We start from the raw sequence: 21,129 nt of genomic DNA, 5'->3' as shown, positions 1-21,129 counted from the left end.
TTTTATATAAAAATATGTATACCAAGATAATTTTCTAAGTATTAGATGCATTTAATCAAAAATTGAAATTTTTATTTAAAATATTTATTTCATCTAATCAAGTATATACAATCAAATATACATAATCCATCCACTCATATATAGTCTTTACAACTACAACTATATAATCAGCTCCATAACAAAGCTCGAAAGAGACTGACTCTTGAAAATAAAATATGTCATCAAATAGTATGTGCTAGAAATCAGTTCCAACTGCCTAGCTCTAAAAGGAGACTAGCTAATTCACACGGAAATAAACATACCCACCATAGAAAATTCAAGGGAGTAGGAGAAGCCATAGCATCAAGCAATGGTTGGTGGTGGACGACAAAACAAAAGAAGGAACCCAAAATAGGGATATCCTATTCCATCATTACTTTCGTGACTCATTGATGGGAATGAGGTTGGTTACGATGGTCTAGAAACCAGAAAAGGGAGGAGAAGAATAAATCTCCTAATAACACCAAAAGAATTCTCTGTCAAAAGCTCGAAATCATTGACTCTAGAAGGAATTTTTCGATGGTGAGTCAAAAGGTGATTTATAGAGATTTTTTAGGGTTTTCATTTGATATGAGCATGTGATGGAAGTCTTCCTCCCCACTCCCTCCCTCACGTACACATCATACGTGAGTTTTTCTTTTTTGGGTCAGTCTAGCCTGGCTCAAAATTGTGTTCTCACAACATTATTTAATACTAAGATTGCAAATGAGTTGAGATTAAATAATAGGATATTCGGCTCAAAAGCTCGTAAACCTATTCAAATTTATATATTTTTAATAATATTATTTTTATTTATAATATATATAATATTATGTGGGATGGATGTCTGGTCAGGATATCACCTCTCAGGACCTTTTCGATACCGCACGATACAGCAGAAAGAAAGAAGAAATAAAACAGAAAACAATCAAATACATGGATCAGCCAAAAAAGGGCTCGCCTCCACGGGGCATACAAACTTCACTATGAGAAAAAAAATATTACAAGTGGAGATCTCACCCTCAACCCTCGTACATCCAATTTCTCTCTCATGAGAAGTTCTTCCTTACAAAAACTCTCTTTCTAGAAAGACCCTCTAAACCCCTGAAGTGACTGTTGTCCGCTGTCCAGGAGCCTCACTCCTTCTCTCGGTACGGCGTCTGCTTTCTCTCTGGTTCAGATTTTCCACAGTTGATGAAGCCACGCACGACCAGCAGGCCACCACCACATCGTTCTATTCCTTGATCAGCCTTTTAAAGGCTTAAAAGCCAATTAGAATAGGATTAGGAATCATTAGAGCACTCAAACAATTCCCCCAGACCGTTGGATCGAAACCAGAGGCAACCCACGCCCTCTGATCATGCATCGATCTATGGAATAGTCCGTGGACTGCAAGAAATGCATGGGAAATGCCCTTGCAGTCCATGCGCTCTCCTGTGCACCGTCCGATCCACCATGGACCAGGTAATCCTAGGCCCTGAACCCGCGTGCGAGCGCACGTGGGCCTGGGCCGCGCCCATGCATTGGGTCGGGCTTTGCATGCCCAGGCCATGCGTTACCATGCTTGGGCCGCGCACCGCCGCATGCAGCCGCACCACTACCGCTCCATCGGGCCGCCGTCGATCCTCGATCGCTCCGGACTTCATGCCAGCTTCGATCGGTCATATCTTGACCATCTGGACTCTGTTTGGGGTAATCTTGATCTCGTTGGACTCCATTTTCATTGCGGACCTTGCTGTGGGCTCAATGTGGACCAAATCTTAAAGCATCAAATCCTAACAATCTTCACTTGATTTGATATTTGGCCTCCTCCTAACTCTGTGAGCTTCTGGATCTCCTCGCCCTCATACCCTGGGGCAATCGTCTGCTGATCATGGATGGGCAAACATGGGAGTCGAGCTAGACCACTCGATCCCATCTCCGTTGTATGCTGTGCTCTTCCTGACTTGAGACCTGATCAAGCATCATCCTATGGCCATAGAAATCTCACCTTGCGATATTGTCTTTCATCCTTCAAGTCTCCTGTCTCGTGCCCGATCCACCTCCACCTGGAGCTCCACCTCGCTCTGAACTCCTTCTGGCTCCTAAAGCTCCACCTCGCACTAGGCTCTCCGCCAGGAGTAATGTCCTCTCCTCCTCTTCTTCTCCTCCAGAATAATTCTATCGCCGCGTAATACCTTCAGGATTCCTCCACAGCTACTATGCTGTAGCCTCTCGAATCCAATTTGCTCAGTGAGATAAGATTCATCTGAAATCGAATATGTATCGGATCTCTCCCAATCTTCTCACTGCACCATCATGTGTCCTCCAGCTAACCATCCCAATGCCTCTAATCGCACAGCTTGATCCATCCAGCAGATAAATAGTGCCCTCACTGCTCTCCAGGGAGTCAAACTGTTCCTCTCTACAATATACATGATAGGTGCATGCAAAATCTAAAATCACTGCTGAGAAGAAGTAGATACCTCATCAAATATCTCCAGAACATCTCCCTCTGAATCGCTACTGACCGTTGCTACAGTAGCCATCGTCCGATCTCTGAGTTGAGAGCAATCTCTGGCTAGATGCCCCAACTCATCACACTGATAACACCTGATTTTGCTCAAGTCCCTCTTGGACTTAGACCGCCCTCGTCGCGATCTCCTGTCGCTCTGTCTATCGCTTCCTACTCTTCCAGAAACCACCAAAGCTGAGCTACCGCCACCTGAGCTCGAAGCTGGGTTCTCCCTCCTGAGAACCTCATTCTGGAGAATCGCTGTAGTAACCTCGTCCATCTTGATGGTGCTTTCCCACAAGAAGAGCAATCACTAAGGACTCATACGAAGGAGGAAGCAATGCTAGCAAAATCAGGATCCTAGTCTTCTCCTCAACATTCTCGCCAACGCTGAGGAGGTCGGTGAGGATCTTCTGAAAGTGGCTTAGATGCTCCTGTATGCTCTGTCCCTCAGTCATCCATAGTTGGTAGAACTGTCTCCAGAGAAAGAGAGTATTGGTGAGAGATTTTACTATGTACAACTCCTCGAGCTTCGACCACAGTACTGTCGGAAAAGTCTTGCTAAGCACATGGATCACCACCTCATCTGCTAGGTACATGCAGATGGTACTCACCGCCTACATCTGTAGCCGTCTCCAATCCTGCACCTCTATGGTGGTCGGCTTCTCCTCGCATAAGAGAGCATCAATCAGCTCTTACTGGATGAGCACCTCCTTCACCCTTGCCTGCCACAAGGAGAAATTGCTCTTTCCATCAAACTTGTTGATCTCCATCTTGATTGATCCTGTCTTCTCCATCTTCAATCTTACTCACCACCACTGCAATCTGCGTCCTTGTACCACCTCGCTCTGATACCACTTGTAAGGTGGATGTCTGGCCAGGACACCATCTCGCAGGACCTTTCCGATACCGTGCGATGCAGCAAGAAGAAAGAAGAAATAAAATAGAAAACAACCAAACACGTGGATCAGCCAAAAAAGAGCTCGCCTCCACGGGACATGCAAACTTCAGTATGAGAAAAGAAATATTACAAGATGAGATTTCACTCTCAACTCTCGTACATCCAATTTCTCCCTCATAGAAAGTTCTCTCTAACAAAAGTTCTCTCCCTAGCAAGACCCCCCTGAACCCCTGAAGTGATCGCTGTCTGCTGTCAAGGAGCCTCACTCCTCTCGATATGATGTCTGCTTTCTCTCTGATTTAGGTTTTTCGCAATTGACGAAACTGTGCGCGACCACCAGGCCACCACTACATCGTTCTGTTCCTTGATCAGCCTTTTAAAGGCTTAAAAGCCAATTAGAATAGGATTAGGAATCATTAGAGCACTCAAACAATTCTCCAGATCGTTGGATTGAAATCAGAAGCAACCCACGCCCTCCGATCGCGCATTGATCCACGGAATAGTCTGTGGACTGTGAGAAATGCATGAGAAATGCCCATGCAGTCCACTCGCTCTCCTGTGCATTATTCGGTCCACCGTGGATCGGGCAATCCTGGGCCCTGAACCTGCACGCTCCCGTGGGCCTGGGCCGTGCCCGCATGCTCGTGCGCTTGGGCTAGGGCCCCGCCCCGCGCATTGGGTCGGGCTCTGCACGCCCAGGCCGCACGCTGCCGCACACGCCGTGCCACCGTCGCTCCGCTGGCCCGCCACCGGCTGTTGCTAATCCTCCACTGCTTCGAACTTTGTGCCAGCTTCGATCATCCAGACTTATTTGGGATGATCTTAGTCTCGTTGGACTCCGTTTTTTGTCGCGGACCTCGCTGTGGGCTCAATGTGGACCGAATCTTGAAGCATCAAATCCTAATATATTATTAATAGGTTAAAATTTGATTTCAAGTTTGAATATAACTTGGTTGATATTCGAGTCGAATCGAGTCGAGTCGAGTCGAAATCGATTTCTAATTTTATCTATTTTTATAAAGTCGAAGTTTGGAATATTAACACCCGATGGATCTTGAATGAGTTTAAAGTCCGAATATTTAAATTAAGTCGAGCCTAAATTTTCAACTACTCAATTTGATTCGGTTGGATTGCACTCTAGTTTTTCATTTTTTATTTTTATTTTTATTTTTATTTTTGTTTTTGTTTTTTTTTTTTTTTTTTTTTTTTTTTTTGTATTGCTGTAACATGGATTGCACTCTAGTTAACTCGCCGTTGTGTTTTTGAATTAAACGAACGCTCAAAATTTTTCATGTAAAAAGCAAGGTGTCGTTGAGAAAATCAAAAAGATGAGGTGTCGGATACCACAAAAAAAAAAGATGAGGTGTCGTCACATCATTATTGCTTTGGAAAAAATGCGGTTGTATGGCACAAAAGGTCTCGTCAATGTATTCTCCAACAACTCCAAAGTATCTTTGTTGAAAGAAGACGGGATCAGAAATTATACATAATAATATAGAATAAAAGAAACCAGGATCCATGTGTGGATGGTTAACTCGACGCTGCAACCTTTCCTTCTCCCTTGTGTGGACCACTCCGTCATAATTTTCTACCCACTGTCATCAGCGAGACTTCTTCAAACTTTTACCTGGTCAATAGGAAACCATGGCACGCAATTTACACAGCATGGTTTGATTTTCTTCTTTTTATAAAGTCGCATGACTAAATCAAGCCTTGCAAAAGGCCTATTCCCAATCTCCCCCTATATATATCAACTCCTCCCATGACACCTTGTTCCATATCCCTTGGCTATTCTCCTGCTAGCTAGAAAGAGATAATAGATGGCTGCCCATTTCCTCTTCCTTGCTCTCCTTACTCTGGCTTCATCTCATGCCATTGCTTCTGATCCTAGCCAACTCCAAGACTTCTGCGTCGCTGATCTTAACTCAGATGGTACTCCTGCTCATCAACCATTAATTTTATGAGTTGTGACATTTGTAATTATGCATGCATAACGTATGGTTTTATGCATTCTCCAAGTACTAATCGTTTTTATAATTGTTGCAGTGTTTGTAAATGGGTTTGTCTGTAAGGACCCGAAGCAGGCCAAAGCCGAAGATTTCTTCTTCTCTGGACTTGACAAGGCCGGTGACACAGGAAACAAACCTGGGTCTAATGTGACTCTAATCGCTGTGAACCAAATTCCCGGGCTCAACACCCTTGGCATCTCACTAGCTCGTCTAGACTTTGCACCCAATGGTGTCATCCTCCTCACACCCATCCACGGGCTACTGAGATCCTTACGGTGTTGGAAGGCACACTCTATGTCGGCTTCGTAACATCCAACCCCAACAACCAGCTCTTCACTAAGGTCCTTAACAAGGGTGATGTGTTCGTATTTCCTCAAGGTCTCATCCACTTCCAATTCAACTATGGGAAGACCAATGCTGTTGCCCTTTCTGGTCTGAGCAGCCAGAACCCCGGTGTGATCCTCGTACCCAATGCAGTCTTTGGAGCGAAGCCACCCATCTCTGATGATGTTCTTGCCAAGGCCTTTCAGTTGGATAAGAAGACTGTAGATTGGCTCCAGGCCCAATTCTAGATGGACACCAGCAACTGGGCAACTGCATGAGAACTACTTGATATCTGATACTTGGATTGGCATTTTTTGTATTGTATGGTTTGAATAGGCAAACATTGTCCTTTTGTTTTCACATATTTGTTTGAGCTAAGGATTGATTTTTTTGTATTGTTTGGTTTGGATAAGAAATCATTGTCCTTTTGTTTCCATATATTTGTTTGAACCAAAATAAGTTTGCTATATTTTATTAGTAAATAGAAATACTTTTATCAGTTAATATTTGTCTTGCTTCTGGCATAGAGATCAGGATGGACTTCTCGTTGTAATTGGCTGGGACTGCTCGTTTTAGTTGTCTCATCAACTTCAAAAGCTTCAACATGCACTTCTTCACCTCAAAACATACCAACAAAGCAAGCACTCAGTTCTTTAGGAATCATGATCACTCCTTGTGGTCACGCCATGAGGACGAAGATGTAAACGCTGAAGAAATATCGTCTAAGAAATATCGTCTCAATATGTAAACGCTGCTTGTCCATTCATTTTAGTTGCTCGATCTGTGTTTAAGGTTTTCTGTGATTTCTCTTAAATTATTGACAATTTTGACACTGCTTAGCTTTAGGTTTTTAATCAAAATCTTTGATCAGTTGGGCTTTCAGTTAACCACCTGGTATCTGACAATGCACTATAATTAATTCTACAATATAGATTGTTTACACTCAAAAAATTAGTTTAAATAATTAGAATGGTATATGTATTTTTAACCACTTGATGCGGCTAGTCTCTCCAAATACTACGATTTTGATCTGTAAGCAGTTTAAAGATACGAAGTCACATCCAGTGGTTCAGATCATTGATGTTAGATCCCTATCCTTGAATCATAACCACTCCAGAATTTGAGTAGAAACCCATACGCTGGATCCTTGTCAACCCTTCCATTTTTATATATATATGTACATACATGTTAGACTACTACGTATTGTATATAGTGTATATTATATGCACGTAACCTTGGTGCTAAGCTTACATCATGATTATTGTGATCCCCATGTATATGTGGTTCTCTCTTGATACAATTCCAAGATAGAATGAGAGTTCTTCGCCAACCATTCTCTTGGCTTAATCCTACAACACAGTATCAGAGCATATTCATCGATCATTCATGCATCTCCAAAACAAGCTTCCCTCCCATCTCTGAAATGAGCTTCAAGACTAAGTCTCATACTACTGCTTTGAGATTTTGACAACATCATACTTTGATGGCTGCACTTATACTACTGCTTCGAGATTTTGACATTATCAAACTTTGATGGCTGCACACTCTATCTTCGGCTCTCTAGTTTTTTGGATTTGAGTTTCACATATTCATTTTCCACTGTTCACCTATGGCCATGTGAAAGACATTAGCCTATGTGGCAAACTTTTTATAAATTTAGCATAGTAGAGAGTGAGACTACATATAATAAACCCATGTAAAGCAAGAATAATCATCAATGAATGTAACATAATAACGGTTTCTATCTTCAGAAATAGAAGGAGAAGGAACCCACATATCTAAGTGAAATAAATCAAAGGATGAAATAACTATGGACTTACTCAAGCAAAATGAAGTCTCACTTGTTTTCTAAGAACACAGCCTTCATAAGGCAGCATATCTAAACTACAAATAGAGCCTAAGACATCATTACGAACTAAAGTAGTAGAATGATAACCATAAAAATAACCTAGATGACAATGCCAGATATCAAAAGTAGAAGGGGACGGACCAAAGGCAAAGGCGAAAGAACAAGCGACATGCAAGTAGTCCATCAGATACTCCATTATGGCAATGACCAGCACCAACCAAATGATCGATTTGCTGGTCCTGCACAAAGCAATAGGATATGTATCAAAAGAGACAAAGCAACCATGATCAGTGAGTTGAGCAATAGGTAGTAGATTAATAAATAATTGAGGAATACAGCAGATGGAATAAGCAGTAAATTTGGTGGTCTTAAGATCACCCTATTGAGATGTGCATAAATGGGTACCGTCATCTGTAATAGTATGCGTGAGCACTGATCCAATTGGACCCGATTCAGTGTGAAGTCGGCAAGGCTTGCCGACTTCACCGCAATCTTTAAAAAAAAAAAGATAATTAGAATAGGGGAACCTAATCCACTGCTTGATCTTCAACCATCGAAGAAGATAAGGCAACAAGGAGTGACCTGATAGAACCATACACCGAAGGGGGTGGGTTGTTGGATTGATTACACCGATACTAAAAGCCGGCTTTATCCATGGACAAATTGAATCTACTCCCTTCCCATTCTTTTCTATTTAAACCCATCACCTCTTGATCGAACCCATCATTGAATCCTCCACCACCTACCTCTTCCTTCTTCCTCGTCTCTGATGGCCACTGTGCCGCCTTCTCGAACATCATCTCCTCCCTAAAATCTGGCCCTTCCTCTTCAAACCATCGTAGCTCTATTTAGGAGAGTCTTCGAGTGTGAGATCCACCAAATTCTATCCCGCCGACCAAACCACGCTGCTACCACCATCTCCGATAAGCCTATTTTTCTCCCTTTTCTTTTCGGCCCTCAGTATCATCACCTTGGCACAATAGGGAGTAACCCTTTTCTTTTTTTCTTTCAGATCTCCTATCGCCATCAGCCAGACCACTGCCTCTAGACGTCGTCATGCCACCACCGCTGGTCACTCTGGCTACATCACAGCTGACCCCCACCCTCTTATTGTCCCTTAGGAAGCCCTCAAGAGATCTTGGGCTCAGCTAAGAAAGAAAGAAAGAGAGATAGAAATAAAGAAAGAAAAATAAGAAAGAAAAATAAGAAAGAAAAAGAAAGAGAGGGAGAGAAAGCGAGAGAGGAAGAGAGAGAGAAAGAGGGGGAGAGAGAGAGAGGAAACTTAGCCAAGACCTGATTTGATTAGATCTAAATTGATCTTTTAATGACCAACTTAGACCGCCTAGATCTAGACCCCTAATTTGGACCTAAATCAAGCAAATCCAGTCCAAAAGTCCAACGGATCTAGATTAAGTATCTCTCCATCCATATTGGTTGAGTTTGATCAAATAGATTGGATCTTGATTGCTCTTTCCTTTACAGCTTTACTAATTGATCAGGTGAGTCTAATTAGTCTAATTTTTAATTGATCAATTAAATAGATCTAATCAAAGATTTTGATCTACATCGAAAGGAGCAGAATCTAAGGATCAAGCCTTGTTTTAAAGATTGAGATTTTTGGATTCGACTGACAGGAAGTTTTCTTTCATCTTCAAATTTTTTCATACATATTTATATATTTAAAAATTAGATTTTATATATAAAAATTATTAAAATATTTAAAAATTATAAAAGTTTGAAACTATGCATTTATGCATAAAAAGTAATTGAAAATATTAGATCAAGCATGGTGTCATTTTAGCATGATTACAAATTTGAAAGAAGATGATTTCTTTGTTTTAATATTGCATCATTTGTAGAAACAAGATTATTCATTTTTATCTTTGCATGAAGTTTGAATAAAAATTATCTTTTTGTTTCTGAAAATGAGATGTGAAAAACTTGATTTGATATTATTGTGAAATAAATTTGATTATTTGGTTATGATGAAATTATGAAAAAAACTCTCTGATTGATTATGATTTAGATTTAGCCAACGAGACTGATCATTAATCACATATCAAAAACTAGTTTCTTTCGGACCTAACCAGCCGGGATTAATCACTGATAGAGCTTGTTCTTCGAACCTAGCCAGTCGAAGCTAATTACTGACACATGTTAATATATCTTATGTCTATATTTCAGAACTAGTTTCTTTATCCTGTCATGGAACTAATCATGATCATGTGGATCAGAGTATAGCTAGTAGGGGCTAGTTGCTGGCACACATTGATATGTCGCATATTTATTTTTTGAGGCTAGTCTCTTTTAGGCCTTATCAAGAGCTAATTATGGCTATAGTCACCATAGATTAAGAGAGGATTTTTGGATTTTACTGACATGCATGGCATGCTTTGAAAAAAAATTATATTGTTACTTATTATTGTTAAATTATTATATTTTAAAAATTACGTATAGTTAATCTCTCAAAGATATTAGTAACTTACTGAGCCTATAAATCTCACTCCCTCTTTTCTATTTTTTTTTATTTTAGATCTAGAAGATTATATGGGGTTATGACTGAGCAATCAAGAGCATAGGATCTTAAAAGATATATGCATAGTTTATTTTTAAATAAATATTGATATTAATTATGATGAGACATTGATGAACTATATTTTATTTGAATCAATAAAATTAGGAATTTATGTTTACTACTACTGCCTAAGTATGATTTGATATAATATTTTTGAATGTAAAGGTAGGTCTTGCATATTCTTTAGAACCTCATCCTAAGGAGTGTGCGGCCATCATGTGCCTCATCTGGATGCTGAGTTTGGGGCATGACAGTATGAGGCTATATAGGAAGAGGTGAATCGGAACCAAGAAAAGAAGGATGCGGCATCAAATGAAAGGATGCATTAGAGTCCAAGATCCAAGTGAAATATATACCTTTAGAACTATAGAGTGTTAAGATGCATGACTAGAGGGTGAAGCATCAATTCTGTGGAGCTGTTGATGGACTTGCTTGGCATGCTGAGAAATAAATTTTAAAGAAAATGCAGGTGAGGTCATGAGAGATCTAGCGTCGGCATTTGATGAAGAATCCATAGTTTGCTACTATTCACTTTTACCAGGAGTCTAGGACATTTAAAGAGGTGGTTGATATCTCGGAGTGGCATGCACGAAAGTCTGAAATGCTTGATGCTTTTAAGCATAGAGGCACTTGGGAATGTTGTTCCTCTTCCCACTAACAAGATTTTCATAACTTGTTACAAAGCTCGCTTTATTGCCTGTTGATTTGAGCAGGAGCATGGCACTGACTTTGGGTAGACCTTAGTCTAGCTTGCAAGTGGTTTTGAACTTGGTCTATTTTGTCAGCGCACATGCACGAATGAATCTCCACTTGAGAGCTCGGAAGAGATGGATATCAACTTGAGAGCTCATAAGAGAAGCTCACAATACTGTCACCTAAACCATCACAAAAATTGGGTGTGCACATGCTTTAACCAAGAAGAGAAAGTACTGTTTATGATTTTTCTGAGAATAAAGATGGAAGAATACTTCCATTAACATTTCATTAAGATTATAAAATTACAGAAAAACTATCACGCCTCGAACTCAATACCCGGATCGGATACGTGATGGCCGCACACTCCTTAGAGTAAGCCCTAAAGAATATGCAAGGCCAAAAATATTTCATTACAATCTCAACATCCATAATATTTAATTTCAACAATAACTAGTAAAATTTACATAATTACAAATTAAATTTCTTCAATCCTCTGATCAGGTACTATGACACTCTATCTATCCATCTGCTCATCCGTAAATCCAAGCCATAGCCAATCATAAACATCCTGTAACTCTGAGAAGAAAAAAAAAGATAAAAGAGTGTGAGCTTTACAGCCCAGTAAGAATTTTCATATCACACCGATATAATAATATAATCTGAAAATAAGAATATGCAATAAAACATAAATTCCTCAGATCCAAATGCCTTAAACATACCAAATTCGAACTGATCAAAACATTAGAAGAGAAAAAAACCAAATGCATTGAAACATTCTGATCCCCTAACTTTATGGAACAATCAAGGAAATAGATAACAAGGACGGACATCACCCAGCCATCCATCTTTACAGAATCCGACGTTCCTGACATCGCCTAATTAATAGAGGAGAATTCATAAAAAAAAAATACTTGGCTTTCAAAGTACCCTTCCAAAAATAAGACAAACAATTTGCATTCCTCCAATCTTGTGGAAGCCAACTAGTTCTCATCTCTTTTTTTTTTTGTCCTGAAGTGAAAGTGATAGGAGTAAGGCACTACCCCCACTACTACTAATTCTCATAATACGTGAATAGCTTTTGTCAATCATCCAAAAACCAACAAAGAAAAAAAAAAAAAAAGAGTGGCTTTAACCAACAGAAGATCCCCATCATAATTAAAAAATGTTAGGGTTCAATTAGGACACCCTAGAAAAAGCTATCAGTCAAAAGCCTGCCATCACATGGGCTATTTCAGCCAGTTTGGTGGCTTCAACTGCTACCTTGGAAACCATAAGTGCTAGCACGTCATTCTCCCTGGCAAATCACAGCAGCGTGAGCTAATAGGTCGGTTGATGATTGCTTATTGCGACCATATCAAAATCTTAGTTGAATATAATATACATACCTGCCCATGGACTGCAGTTCTCTAACGGCTTGGTATTGGTTGCACCAAGATCCCCATTGATTGATATAAGAAAATATTGTAAGAGAACGAGACAAACCTTAACCAATGGGTGGACGGATTGATATAACAATATCGTGTTTTCTTGTCTCTAAACTACTTTGTCACAGTCTTCCATCCACACATATTATCGCCTAGACGCTACGACTTTGTCTAAATGAAAGTTGGACAAGAACAAACACATGGGAAACATTAGAAAACCGTCACCTAACATGGGAATACTCTCTCTTTTAGTGAAAAAGTAATTGCATGACTAATTCAAGCCTCTGAACAGGCACGTACATCTCCCTCTATATATATCCAATTCCTCCAAGCTATTTGGCCACACTACGTACCTTGCTCCATATCCTTGGCTATTCTTCTGCTAGCTAGAAATTAAGGGAGAGCAGATGGCTGCCCATTTTCTCTTCCTTGCCCTCCTTGCTCTGGCTTCATCTCACGCCATTGCTTCTGATCCTAGTCAACTCCAAGACTTCTGTGTTGCTGATCGTAAATCAGATGGTACTCCTCTTCAACAGCTATCTTATAATTAGTTACTGCACATGCAATTAGCCAGCATGCTGTGTAGTTTTTATCATTTCTTCATTTATACTTACCCTTCTTGCAATTGTTGATGCAGTGTTCGTGAATGGGTTTGTCTGCAAGGATCCGAAGATGGCCAAACCCGAAGATTTCTTCTTCTCTGGCCTTGACAAGCCCGGTGACACGGGAAACAAATTAGGTTCTAATGTGACTCAAGTCAATGTGAACCAAATTCCTGGGCTCAACACCCTTGGTATCTCGCTAGCTCGCCTAGACTTTGCACCCTATGGTCTCAACCCTCCTCACATCCACCCAAGGGGAACTGAGATCCTTATAGTGTTAGAAGGCATGCTCTACGTCGGCTTTGTCACATCTAACCCCAACCAGCTTTTCACTAAGGTCCTTAACAAGGGTGATGTGTTCGTATTTCCTCAAGGTCTCATCCATTTTCAATTCAACTATGGGAAGACAAATGCTGTTGCTATTGCCGGTCTCAGCAGCCAGAACCCTGGCGTCATCACCATAGCCAATGCAGTCTTTGGAGCGAAGCCACCAATCTCCGATTATGTTCTTGCCAAGGCCTTCCAATTGGACAAGAAGACTGTAGATTGGCTCCAAGCCCAATTCTGGATGGACAACAACAACTAGAAACTGCATACAAATTTCTTGATGTAAAAGTTGGACTGAATTATTTATACTGTGCTATTTGAATAAGCAAACAATACCTATATATCTGTTCAAATAAACAATAATATATATCGTGGATGATCGACTCCTCAATCGTTTCAGTTATTTCATCAACTTCTAAAACTTTAAACACTTGTTTGAGCCTCAGTTTATATTTGGCCATATCTATAATTTTTACACATGCAAGAGCAAGAGAAATGAAAATTTCAAGTTGCATGCTTGAGCTAGGTAAGCGAAAAATGGATGCATATCCTATAGAACTTGTCCTCCTCCCGAGCTACTTGAATCACATGAATCCAACAAAAAAACACCAAAAGTTTTTCTATTTAATAAGCAACACCACAAAAAATTTTCTATTTAATATATATCCAGCACAAAATTATTTGGATTACACAAATCCAACATTAACTTATCAAGAAACTTCTATTCCTCACGAGAATGATATATAAGGGGCCGTAGCACCACGAGAGACACACGTCTTGTAGGACTCAGCCTCACGTGACATATATGAAATGCATGCCTGATACCAATATTATCCAAATTCATGTGAAGCATGCATTTTACGCTTACTCATCATGGTTTCATGAACCATATCATGAGAAAGCTTGGAAATTATGTATGTAACTAAGTGACCACAACAGTAAGGTTGATGTGAGAAATTCGAACAATTGTGTCACCATTGCACCAAATATAAGATCATAAGATCTATTTGCAAGGTACTTGGATTCACTATAATTCTTAATCCACACACACATAAGCTCTCTCGAAGTCGTAATGAATTTTAGCTTTGAAAGTTGACGTGCATATGCATCTGAGATGGTAGGGATATGCAAGAAGCGGGTTAGGTCAATTTTGAGGTACAATTAAATTAAATTGATTTAAATCAATTTCTTAAAATTGAAATCAAAATTGAATTGATCATCTACAAAAACAGCCAGAAACCAATTTGAGAAATTTGGTTCTATTGATCATTTTATCAGGTGTTCAATTTTGGCTAAATGGGTTGGAATAAGTTTAAACATGAAAAAGTGTTCTTTCTCTATTTTTCAGATTATGGATTTGGGAGAGTGCGCTAGTTTGTCAAGAACATTCAAGAGATCTTAATTTGCAAGGATTAAGGTTATTTTTTGATTGATTTAAAATTATTATGAAATAGTTAGATTATTTTTTTAGGTAGCTAGCCTTGCATGTCTGTGGGATCCGTCTTGCAGGCATGCATCGTCCGTTACACTCGAGGTGTGACAGATTTAATGGTATCAAAGTCTAAGCTTAAGATCACTAGGATTTATGATTAATTATGAGAGAAATAATGACATAAGAGCCTAGATTCAAGGATCCTTAGTGTTCATTGGAAAGATAGAGTCTTGGATGGAAATTAGGTAATGAGATGTCTCTGTTTATGCATGCTTTCCTGTTAATAAATTTATGTTAATTATTTTGTCTCAAATATTATTATGATGCTTATTTTATTTTTATTGAAATCAAGAATGTGCTCCACTGTGGTCACAGCCGAAGAATAAGTGATTTAATAAGAGGTTCTCAGGATGAAGTTCTTCCTGAATCGATGGCCAAAAACCCACAAGATCAAGAGCATTTAAATCAGAATATGAATCTTGATGTTCAACAAGAAGCGATAGTTGATCAGCTGATTACAAATCAACCAATCTGGTACCAATCAGTAATTCCACCAAGAAATATAGCTGAAAATTTGGATCGAATGCTTGAATTAATTCAAGAGGTTGTGGGGTTAGTGCATCAATAAAGAGAGTTACCTCAGTAGTCTTTACACCCACTATTACAGAATCCTGACCTATCCGATCATAGAAAGAGTATAATAGAGTCTAGAAAAATTATCCCTCTAGCCTTTAAGGGCATTACTAATCCTCAGGAGGCTAGACTTGGATAGATGAGATGGAAAAAGCCTTTAGAGCTATGGAATGTACCGATGAGGAAAGATCAAATTTGCTACTTATATGCTTCAGGATAGAGCTCATCATTGGCGGAAATCTGTGGAGTGCACTCTAACTTCCGACTATGGGTCAGTTACATGATAGAGGTTTGGCACCATCTTCTATTCCAAATATTTTTCTGCCAGCCGGCTAAGAGAATTGAAAAGAGAATTCCTTAATTTATCATAAGGAGGAATGGCTGTCGACAAATATGAGATAGAATTTGACAAACTATCCCGATTCGCTCTCACCCTTGTTGCGGATGATGAGTCCAAGATGAGAAGGTTTGAGGAGGGATTGATACCATATATTCAAAGGGGTCTTGCTACAGTGCACTCAACAAATTATGATGATCTAGTAGACAAGGCTAAGAGCATTGAAATTATCCGGAAGAAAACCCAAAATATAGAAGAAGAAAAGCCAAAGAAAAGAGATAGAGATTTTGAGGCTTGTGCTGGATAGAATAAATTGAATTTTAGGGGATCTATAAAATTTCGAGCAACTGAAGGTTCTGAATATTCAACTGATTTCCATCGGGAGAAACAAGGATTTTATGATAATGTTAACCAACAAGACAGGCTTAAGTGTGCTGTGTGTGATAGTATCTATAATACCAAGAAATGCAGGAGAACAAATGGAACTTATTTCAAGTGTGGCTAACAGGGCCATAAGATAGCCAAGTGCCCATAGAATATTTTAGGGTCTTAATCAATTTAGAGACCACAATGTTTTAGGACTCGATCATATCAACCTTCGGCTGCTCAAATTCCTACTGCACAGACTCACGTAGCTCAAACATTTCTCACAAGCAACAGAAGGAGGGCAGACCACACACTTAGTACTGTGTCTATGACTAATTTCGCAAGATACACATGCGTCCAATGCCAAAAATTACGAATAACTTAGTTTATAATATAGCACTTAGTTATGAAATAGTTTTGAATATGATAACAAACTTAAAGGTTAATTATGATGGGGTATGTTCGAGGTAAGTTAGGAAGAAAGACTCAAAGTTTTGTTTGGGTTCTATTATAAAGTTGAAATTGTGGATCTTCTTAGTTTTAGTGTAGAATAATATGTGGTCAAAAACTATTTAGAGAACTTGAAGAAATTTTGTGAGTTAGACTGGAGTGTGTAATGGAAGTATGATGGGTTAAGTTATTTTAAAGTTTGCCTGAAGCAGTATCAATGATGAATGTGATATTTGGATAGATGACTTATAGTTGTGTTAGCATGTGTGTGCATTCATTGATAATTAAGTTATGCTAAATTTGGAGGATAAAATTTAATTAAGGGGAGGGGGAGGATGTGATACTCGTGCCCGAACCCAGTGAACTTGGGCCCAGGCCTTTATCCCAAGGTGGTAACGCCTGTTAGGTGGTATGTGGACAACAGCAGGAAGGGGGTGGTGGGGTGTGTGTGGTGGTGGGCGTGGGGGAGTGGACATGCATTCTTATCACGCAAGGCCATGCTAAGGGGGGAAAAAATAGAGGGCCGAATGGGGTGATTGCACCTTATCACGTATGACCCAACCTGCGGCCTCTTGTTCTCTATCTTCTTCTGTTTCCCCAATCTCTTTCTCGCTCTTGCATTTTTCTCCCATAGATATCTCCCTGTCATGCGCTTTCTCTCTCCCATACATTCTCACCCTCCCAAAAAACCTCTCTCCTTTTCATCTCTAGGCGAGCCTCAGAGGGGCTTTGTCACTTCTACTCCCACCTTATGTTGGGTGGATGTCTGGCAAGGACACCACCTCCCAAGATCCTTTCAGTACCACGCGATGCAGCAGGAAGAAAGAAGAAACAAAACAAAAGAAAAATAATCAAAAATACATGGATCAGCCACAAAAGGGCTCGCCTCCACGGGGCATGCAAACTTCACTATGAAAAAGAAATTTTACAAGAGGAGACCTCACCCTCAACCCTTGTACACCCAATTCTCTCTCACTAGAAGTTCCCCTCACAAAAGCTCTCTCTCTCTTGGAAGACCCCCTGAACCCCTGAAGTACTTGGCGACCGCTGTCCAGGAGCCTCCTGCTCCTTCTCTCTCAGCGCTTCCGCCTCTCTCTTCTTCCTCTTCTCGGGTTCCGTGCGGCCTCAGTAGAAAAACGAACCACCCTCTTTACTGTTCGTCCACAGGCCCTTTTAAAGGGTTAAAACCTAATTAGATTAGGTTTAAGAGTCCTTAATCAACCCAAATCAGGTTCTGAACTGTCGGATCAAAAAACAGATCAACCCACGCCCTCCATTCGCGACCGGTCCACAGAATAGTGCGTGGACCGTGCGAAATGCGTGGGAAATGCCCGCGCGGTCCACAAACCCAGCCGTGGACCGCCCGGTCCACGGTGGCGGATCCGGGGCAAAGGGCCAACAGGCCGCTGGGCCTGGGCCGGCCCGCTCCCACGTGCGGGCCTGGCGCGCCTGGGCCCGCGCCCGGCTGGGCCGCTCGCCCGCCTGGGCCCCGCCCGCGTGGGTCGAGCATCCCGCGCGGGCCTGGGTCGCGCATCCCAGCGCCGCCGCCTGCGGCCGGGCCGTTGCCGCCCGCCGCCGGTCGCCGGTGGTCCTCCACCACCTCGAATCTCGTGCTGACTTCAAAAGCTCGTATCTCCTCCATCCGAGATCTGTTTCAGGTGATCTTGGTCTCGTTGGACTCCATTTTTCACTGCGAACCTCGCTGTGGGCTCAATATGGGCTGAATCTTGAGATGTCAAATCCTAACAATCTCTATCTCGACTCGATATTCGGCCTCCTCCAGACTCGAGAGCTTCTGGATCTCCTCGCCCCCATGCCCTGGGGCAATCGCCTGCTGATCATGGATAGGCAAACATGGGAGTCGAGCCAGGCTGCTCGATCCCATCTCGTCGTATACTGTGCTCCTCCTGACCTGAGACCTGCTCGGGGATTGTCCTGCGGCAATAGGAATCTCACCTTGCGACGTCACCTCTCATCCTCCCGAGTCTCCTGTCTTGTGCCCGATCCGCCTCCTGGAGCTCCACCTCGCTCTGGGCTCCACTGGCTCCTGAAGCTCCACCTCGCACTGGGCTCCCCGCAGGTAATAATGTCCTCTGCTCCCCTTCTTCCCCTCCAGCACAATCCTATCGCCGCATAGCACCCTCAAGATTCCTCCACCAGCTACCATCCTGTAGCCTCTCGAATCCAGTCTGCTAAGTGAGATAAGATTTGCCTAAAATCGGGTATGTATCGGACCTCCCCCAATCTCCTCACTGCACCGTCATGTGTCCTCCAGCTGACCGTCCCAATGCCTTTGATCGCACAGCTCGATCCATCCGCAGATATACAGTGCCCTCACTGTTCTCCAGGGAGTCAAACTGCTTCTCTCTGCAACACACATGATAGAGGCATGCAGAATCTAATATCCACTGCTGGAAGAAGTAGATACCTCGTCAGATATCTCCAGGACATCTCCATCTGAATCACTGCCGGCGTCGCTACAGCAGCCACCGTCCGATTTTTGAGTTGAGGGCAATCTCTGGCTAGATGCCCCAACTCCTCACACCGGTAACACCTGATTTTGCTCAAGTCCCTCCTGGACTTGGACCGCCCTCGTTGCGATCTCCTGTCGCTCCGTCTACCGCCTCCTGCTCCTCCAGAAGCCACCAAAGCTGAGCTATCGCCACCTGAGCTCGAAGCTGGGTTCTCCCTCCTGAGAACCTCGTTCTGGAGTATCGCCGCGGTGACCTCGTCCATCTTGATAGTGCTCTTCCCACTAGAAGAGCAGTCACCAAGGACTCGTACGAAGGGGAAAGCAATGCCAGCAAAACCAGCGCCCTGGTCTTCTCCTCAACGTTCTCGCCAACGCTGAGGAGGTCGGTGAGGATCTTCTGGAAGTGGCTCAAATGCTCCTGCACGCTCTGTCCCTCAGTCATCCGTAGTTGGTAAAACTGCCTCCAGAGGAAAAGTGTGTTGGTGAGAGACTTCGCCATGTACAACTCCTGAGCTTCGACCACAGCACCGTCGGGAAGTCTCGCTCAGCACATGGATCACCACCTCATCCGCCAGGTACATGCGGATGGTACTCACCGCCTGCATCTGTAGCCATTTTCAATCCCGCACCTCCATGGTGGTCGGCTTCTCATCGCACAAGAGAGCATCGATCAACCCCTGTTGGATGAGCACGTCCTTCACCCTTGCCTGCCACAAGGAGAAATTGCTCTTACCATCAAACTTATTGATCTCCATCTTTATTGTTCCTGTCTTCTCCATCTCCAGTCTTGCTCACCACCACTGCAATCTGCGTCCTTGTACTGCCTTGCTCTGATACCACTTGTTGGGTGGATGTCTGGCCAGGACACCACCTCTCAAGATCCTTTCAGTACCACGTGATGCAGAGGAAGAAAGAAGAAACAAAATAAAAGAAAAATAATCAAAAATACGTGGATCAGCCACAAAAGGGCTCGCCTCCACGGGGCATGCAAATTTCACTATGAAAAAAAAATTTTATAAGAGGAGACCTCACCCTCAACCTTGTACACCCAATTCTCTCTCACTAGAAGTTCCCCTCACAAAAGCTCTCTCTCTCTTGGAAGACCCCCTGAACCTTGAAGTACCTGGCGACCGCTGTCCAGGAGCCTCCTGCTCCTTCTCTCTCAGCGCTTCCGCCTCTCTCTTCTTCCTCTTCTCGGGTTCCGTACGGCCTCAGCAGAAAAACGAACCACCCTCTTTACTGTTCATCCACAGGCCCTTTTAAAGGGTTAAAACCTAATTAGATTAGGTTTAAGAGTCCTTAATCAACCCAAATCAGGTTCTGAACCGTCGGATCAAAAAACAGATCAACCCATGCCCTCCGATCGTGATCGGTCCACGGAATAGTGCCGTGGACCGCGCAAAATGCGTGGGAAACGCCCGCGCGGTCCACAGACCCAACCGTGAACCACCCGATCCACGGTGGACCGGGGCAAAGGGCCAGCAGGCCGCTGGGCCTGGGCCGGCCCGCTCCCCCACGAGGGCCTGCGCGCACCTGGGCCGCGCGCTCGGCTGGGCCGTGCGCCCGCTGGGCCGCGTGCCCGCCTGGGCCACCCGCCCGCGTGGGTCGCACGTCCCGCGTGGGCCTGGGTCGCGCATCCCGCGCGCCGCCGCCTGCGGCCGCACCGTTGCCGCTCGCCGCCGGTCATCGGTGGTCCTCCGCCACCTCGAATCTCATGCCGACTTCAAAAGCTCGTATCTCCTCCATCCGAGCTCCGTTTCAGGTGATCTTGATCTCGTTGGACTCTGTTTTTCATCGCGAACCTCGCTGTAGGCTCAATGTGGGCTGAATCTCGAGGCATCAAATCCTAACACCTTATGATAAGAAGCAAGGTAAAATTGGTATCCATTCCCCCATAGAAAATTAGAGATTGATCAGATCTTTGAAAATTTTAGAAATTATTTTGAAATATTGACATATCATTGAACAAACCTACGTACATGTGCAGTTTTGGATTGCCAGAACTCGAAACATCTGTGTCACTAGATTAAACTTATATTGATTCTTACCATTTGCGAGGTAAGTGATGTAATGCATCTCAATGTACTTATAAATAATTTAATAATTTTTACATTTATCTGATTAAGTGATCAAGCATGTTAGTTTTATTTTTTGAATATGAATTAAATATGTATTTTGATAGCTCCATAAATAAATTAGTTTGATATATAATCTATTCT

The 21,129-nt window shown here is 42.3% G+C and overlaps 1 protein-coding gene and 2 pseudogenes across 1 annotated transcript; all 3 read left to right on the top strand.

Moving 5' to 3' along the window:
* The first annotated feature begins 5,197 nt into the window (after positions 1-5,197).
* On the top strand, positions 5,198-6,207 carry LOC140859200 (putative germin-like protein 2-1; annotated as a pseudogene).
* Positions 6,208-12,648: 6,441 nt separating this feature from the next.
* On the top strand, positions 12,649-13,621 carry LOC140859199 (putative germin-like protein 2-1). The gene is made up of 2 exons (XM_073260834.1): positions 12,649-12,809; positions 12,928-13,621. Exons 1-2 carry the CDS (start codon positions 12,698-12,700, stop codon positions 13,476-13,478), a joined length of 663 nt encoding a protein of 220 aa, XP_073116935.1. The 5' UTR covers positions 12,649-12,697; the 3' UTR covers positions 13,479-13,621.
* Positions 13,622-15,081: 1,460 nt separating this feature from the next.
* Positions 15,082-16,156, top strand: LOC140859257 (uncharacterized; annotated as a pseudogene).
* Positions 16,157-21,129: the final 4,973 nt, after the last annotated feature.

This window comes from Elaeis guineensis, chromosome 7 (genome assembly GCF_000442705.2).
Source record: "Elaeis guineensis isolate ETL-2024a chromosome 7, EG11, whole genome shotgun sequence".
In the NCBI taxonomy this organism is placed as follows: domain Eukaryota; kingdom Viridiplantae; phylum Streptophyta; class Magnoliopsida; order Arecales; family Arecaceae; genus Elaeis; species Elaeis guineensis.
Note: the sequence above shows the minus strand (reverse complement) of the source record. Positions and strands in the feature narration are given on the sequence as shown.

What these genes read in the sequence shown, in the direction of transcription:
- LOC140859199 (XM_073260834.1), top strand. Translation starts at nt 12,698, where the DNA reads ATGGCTGCCCATTTTCTCTTCCTTGCCCTCCTTGCTCTGGCTTCATCT. An exon ending in TGCTGATCGTAAATCAGATG is followed by an intron (nt 12,810 to 12,927) that starts GTACTCCTCTTC and finishes TTGTTGATGCAG; the next exon opens with TGTTCGTGAATGGGTTTGTC.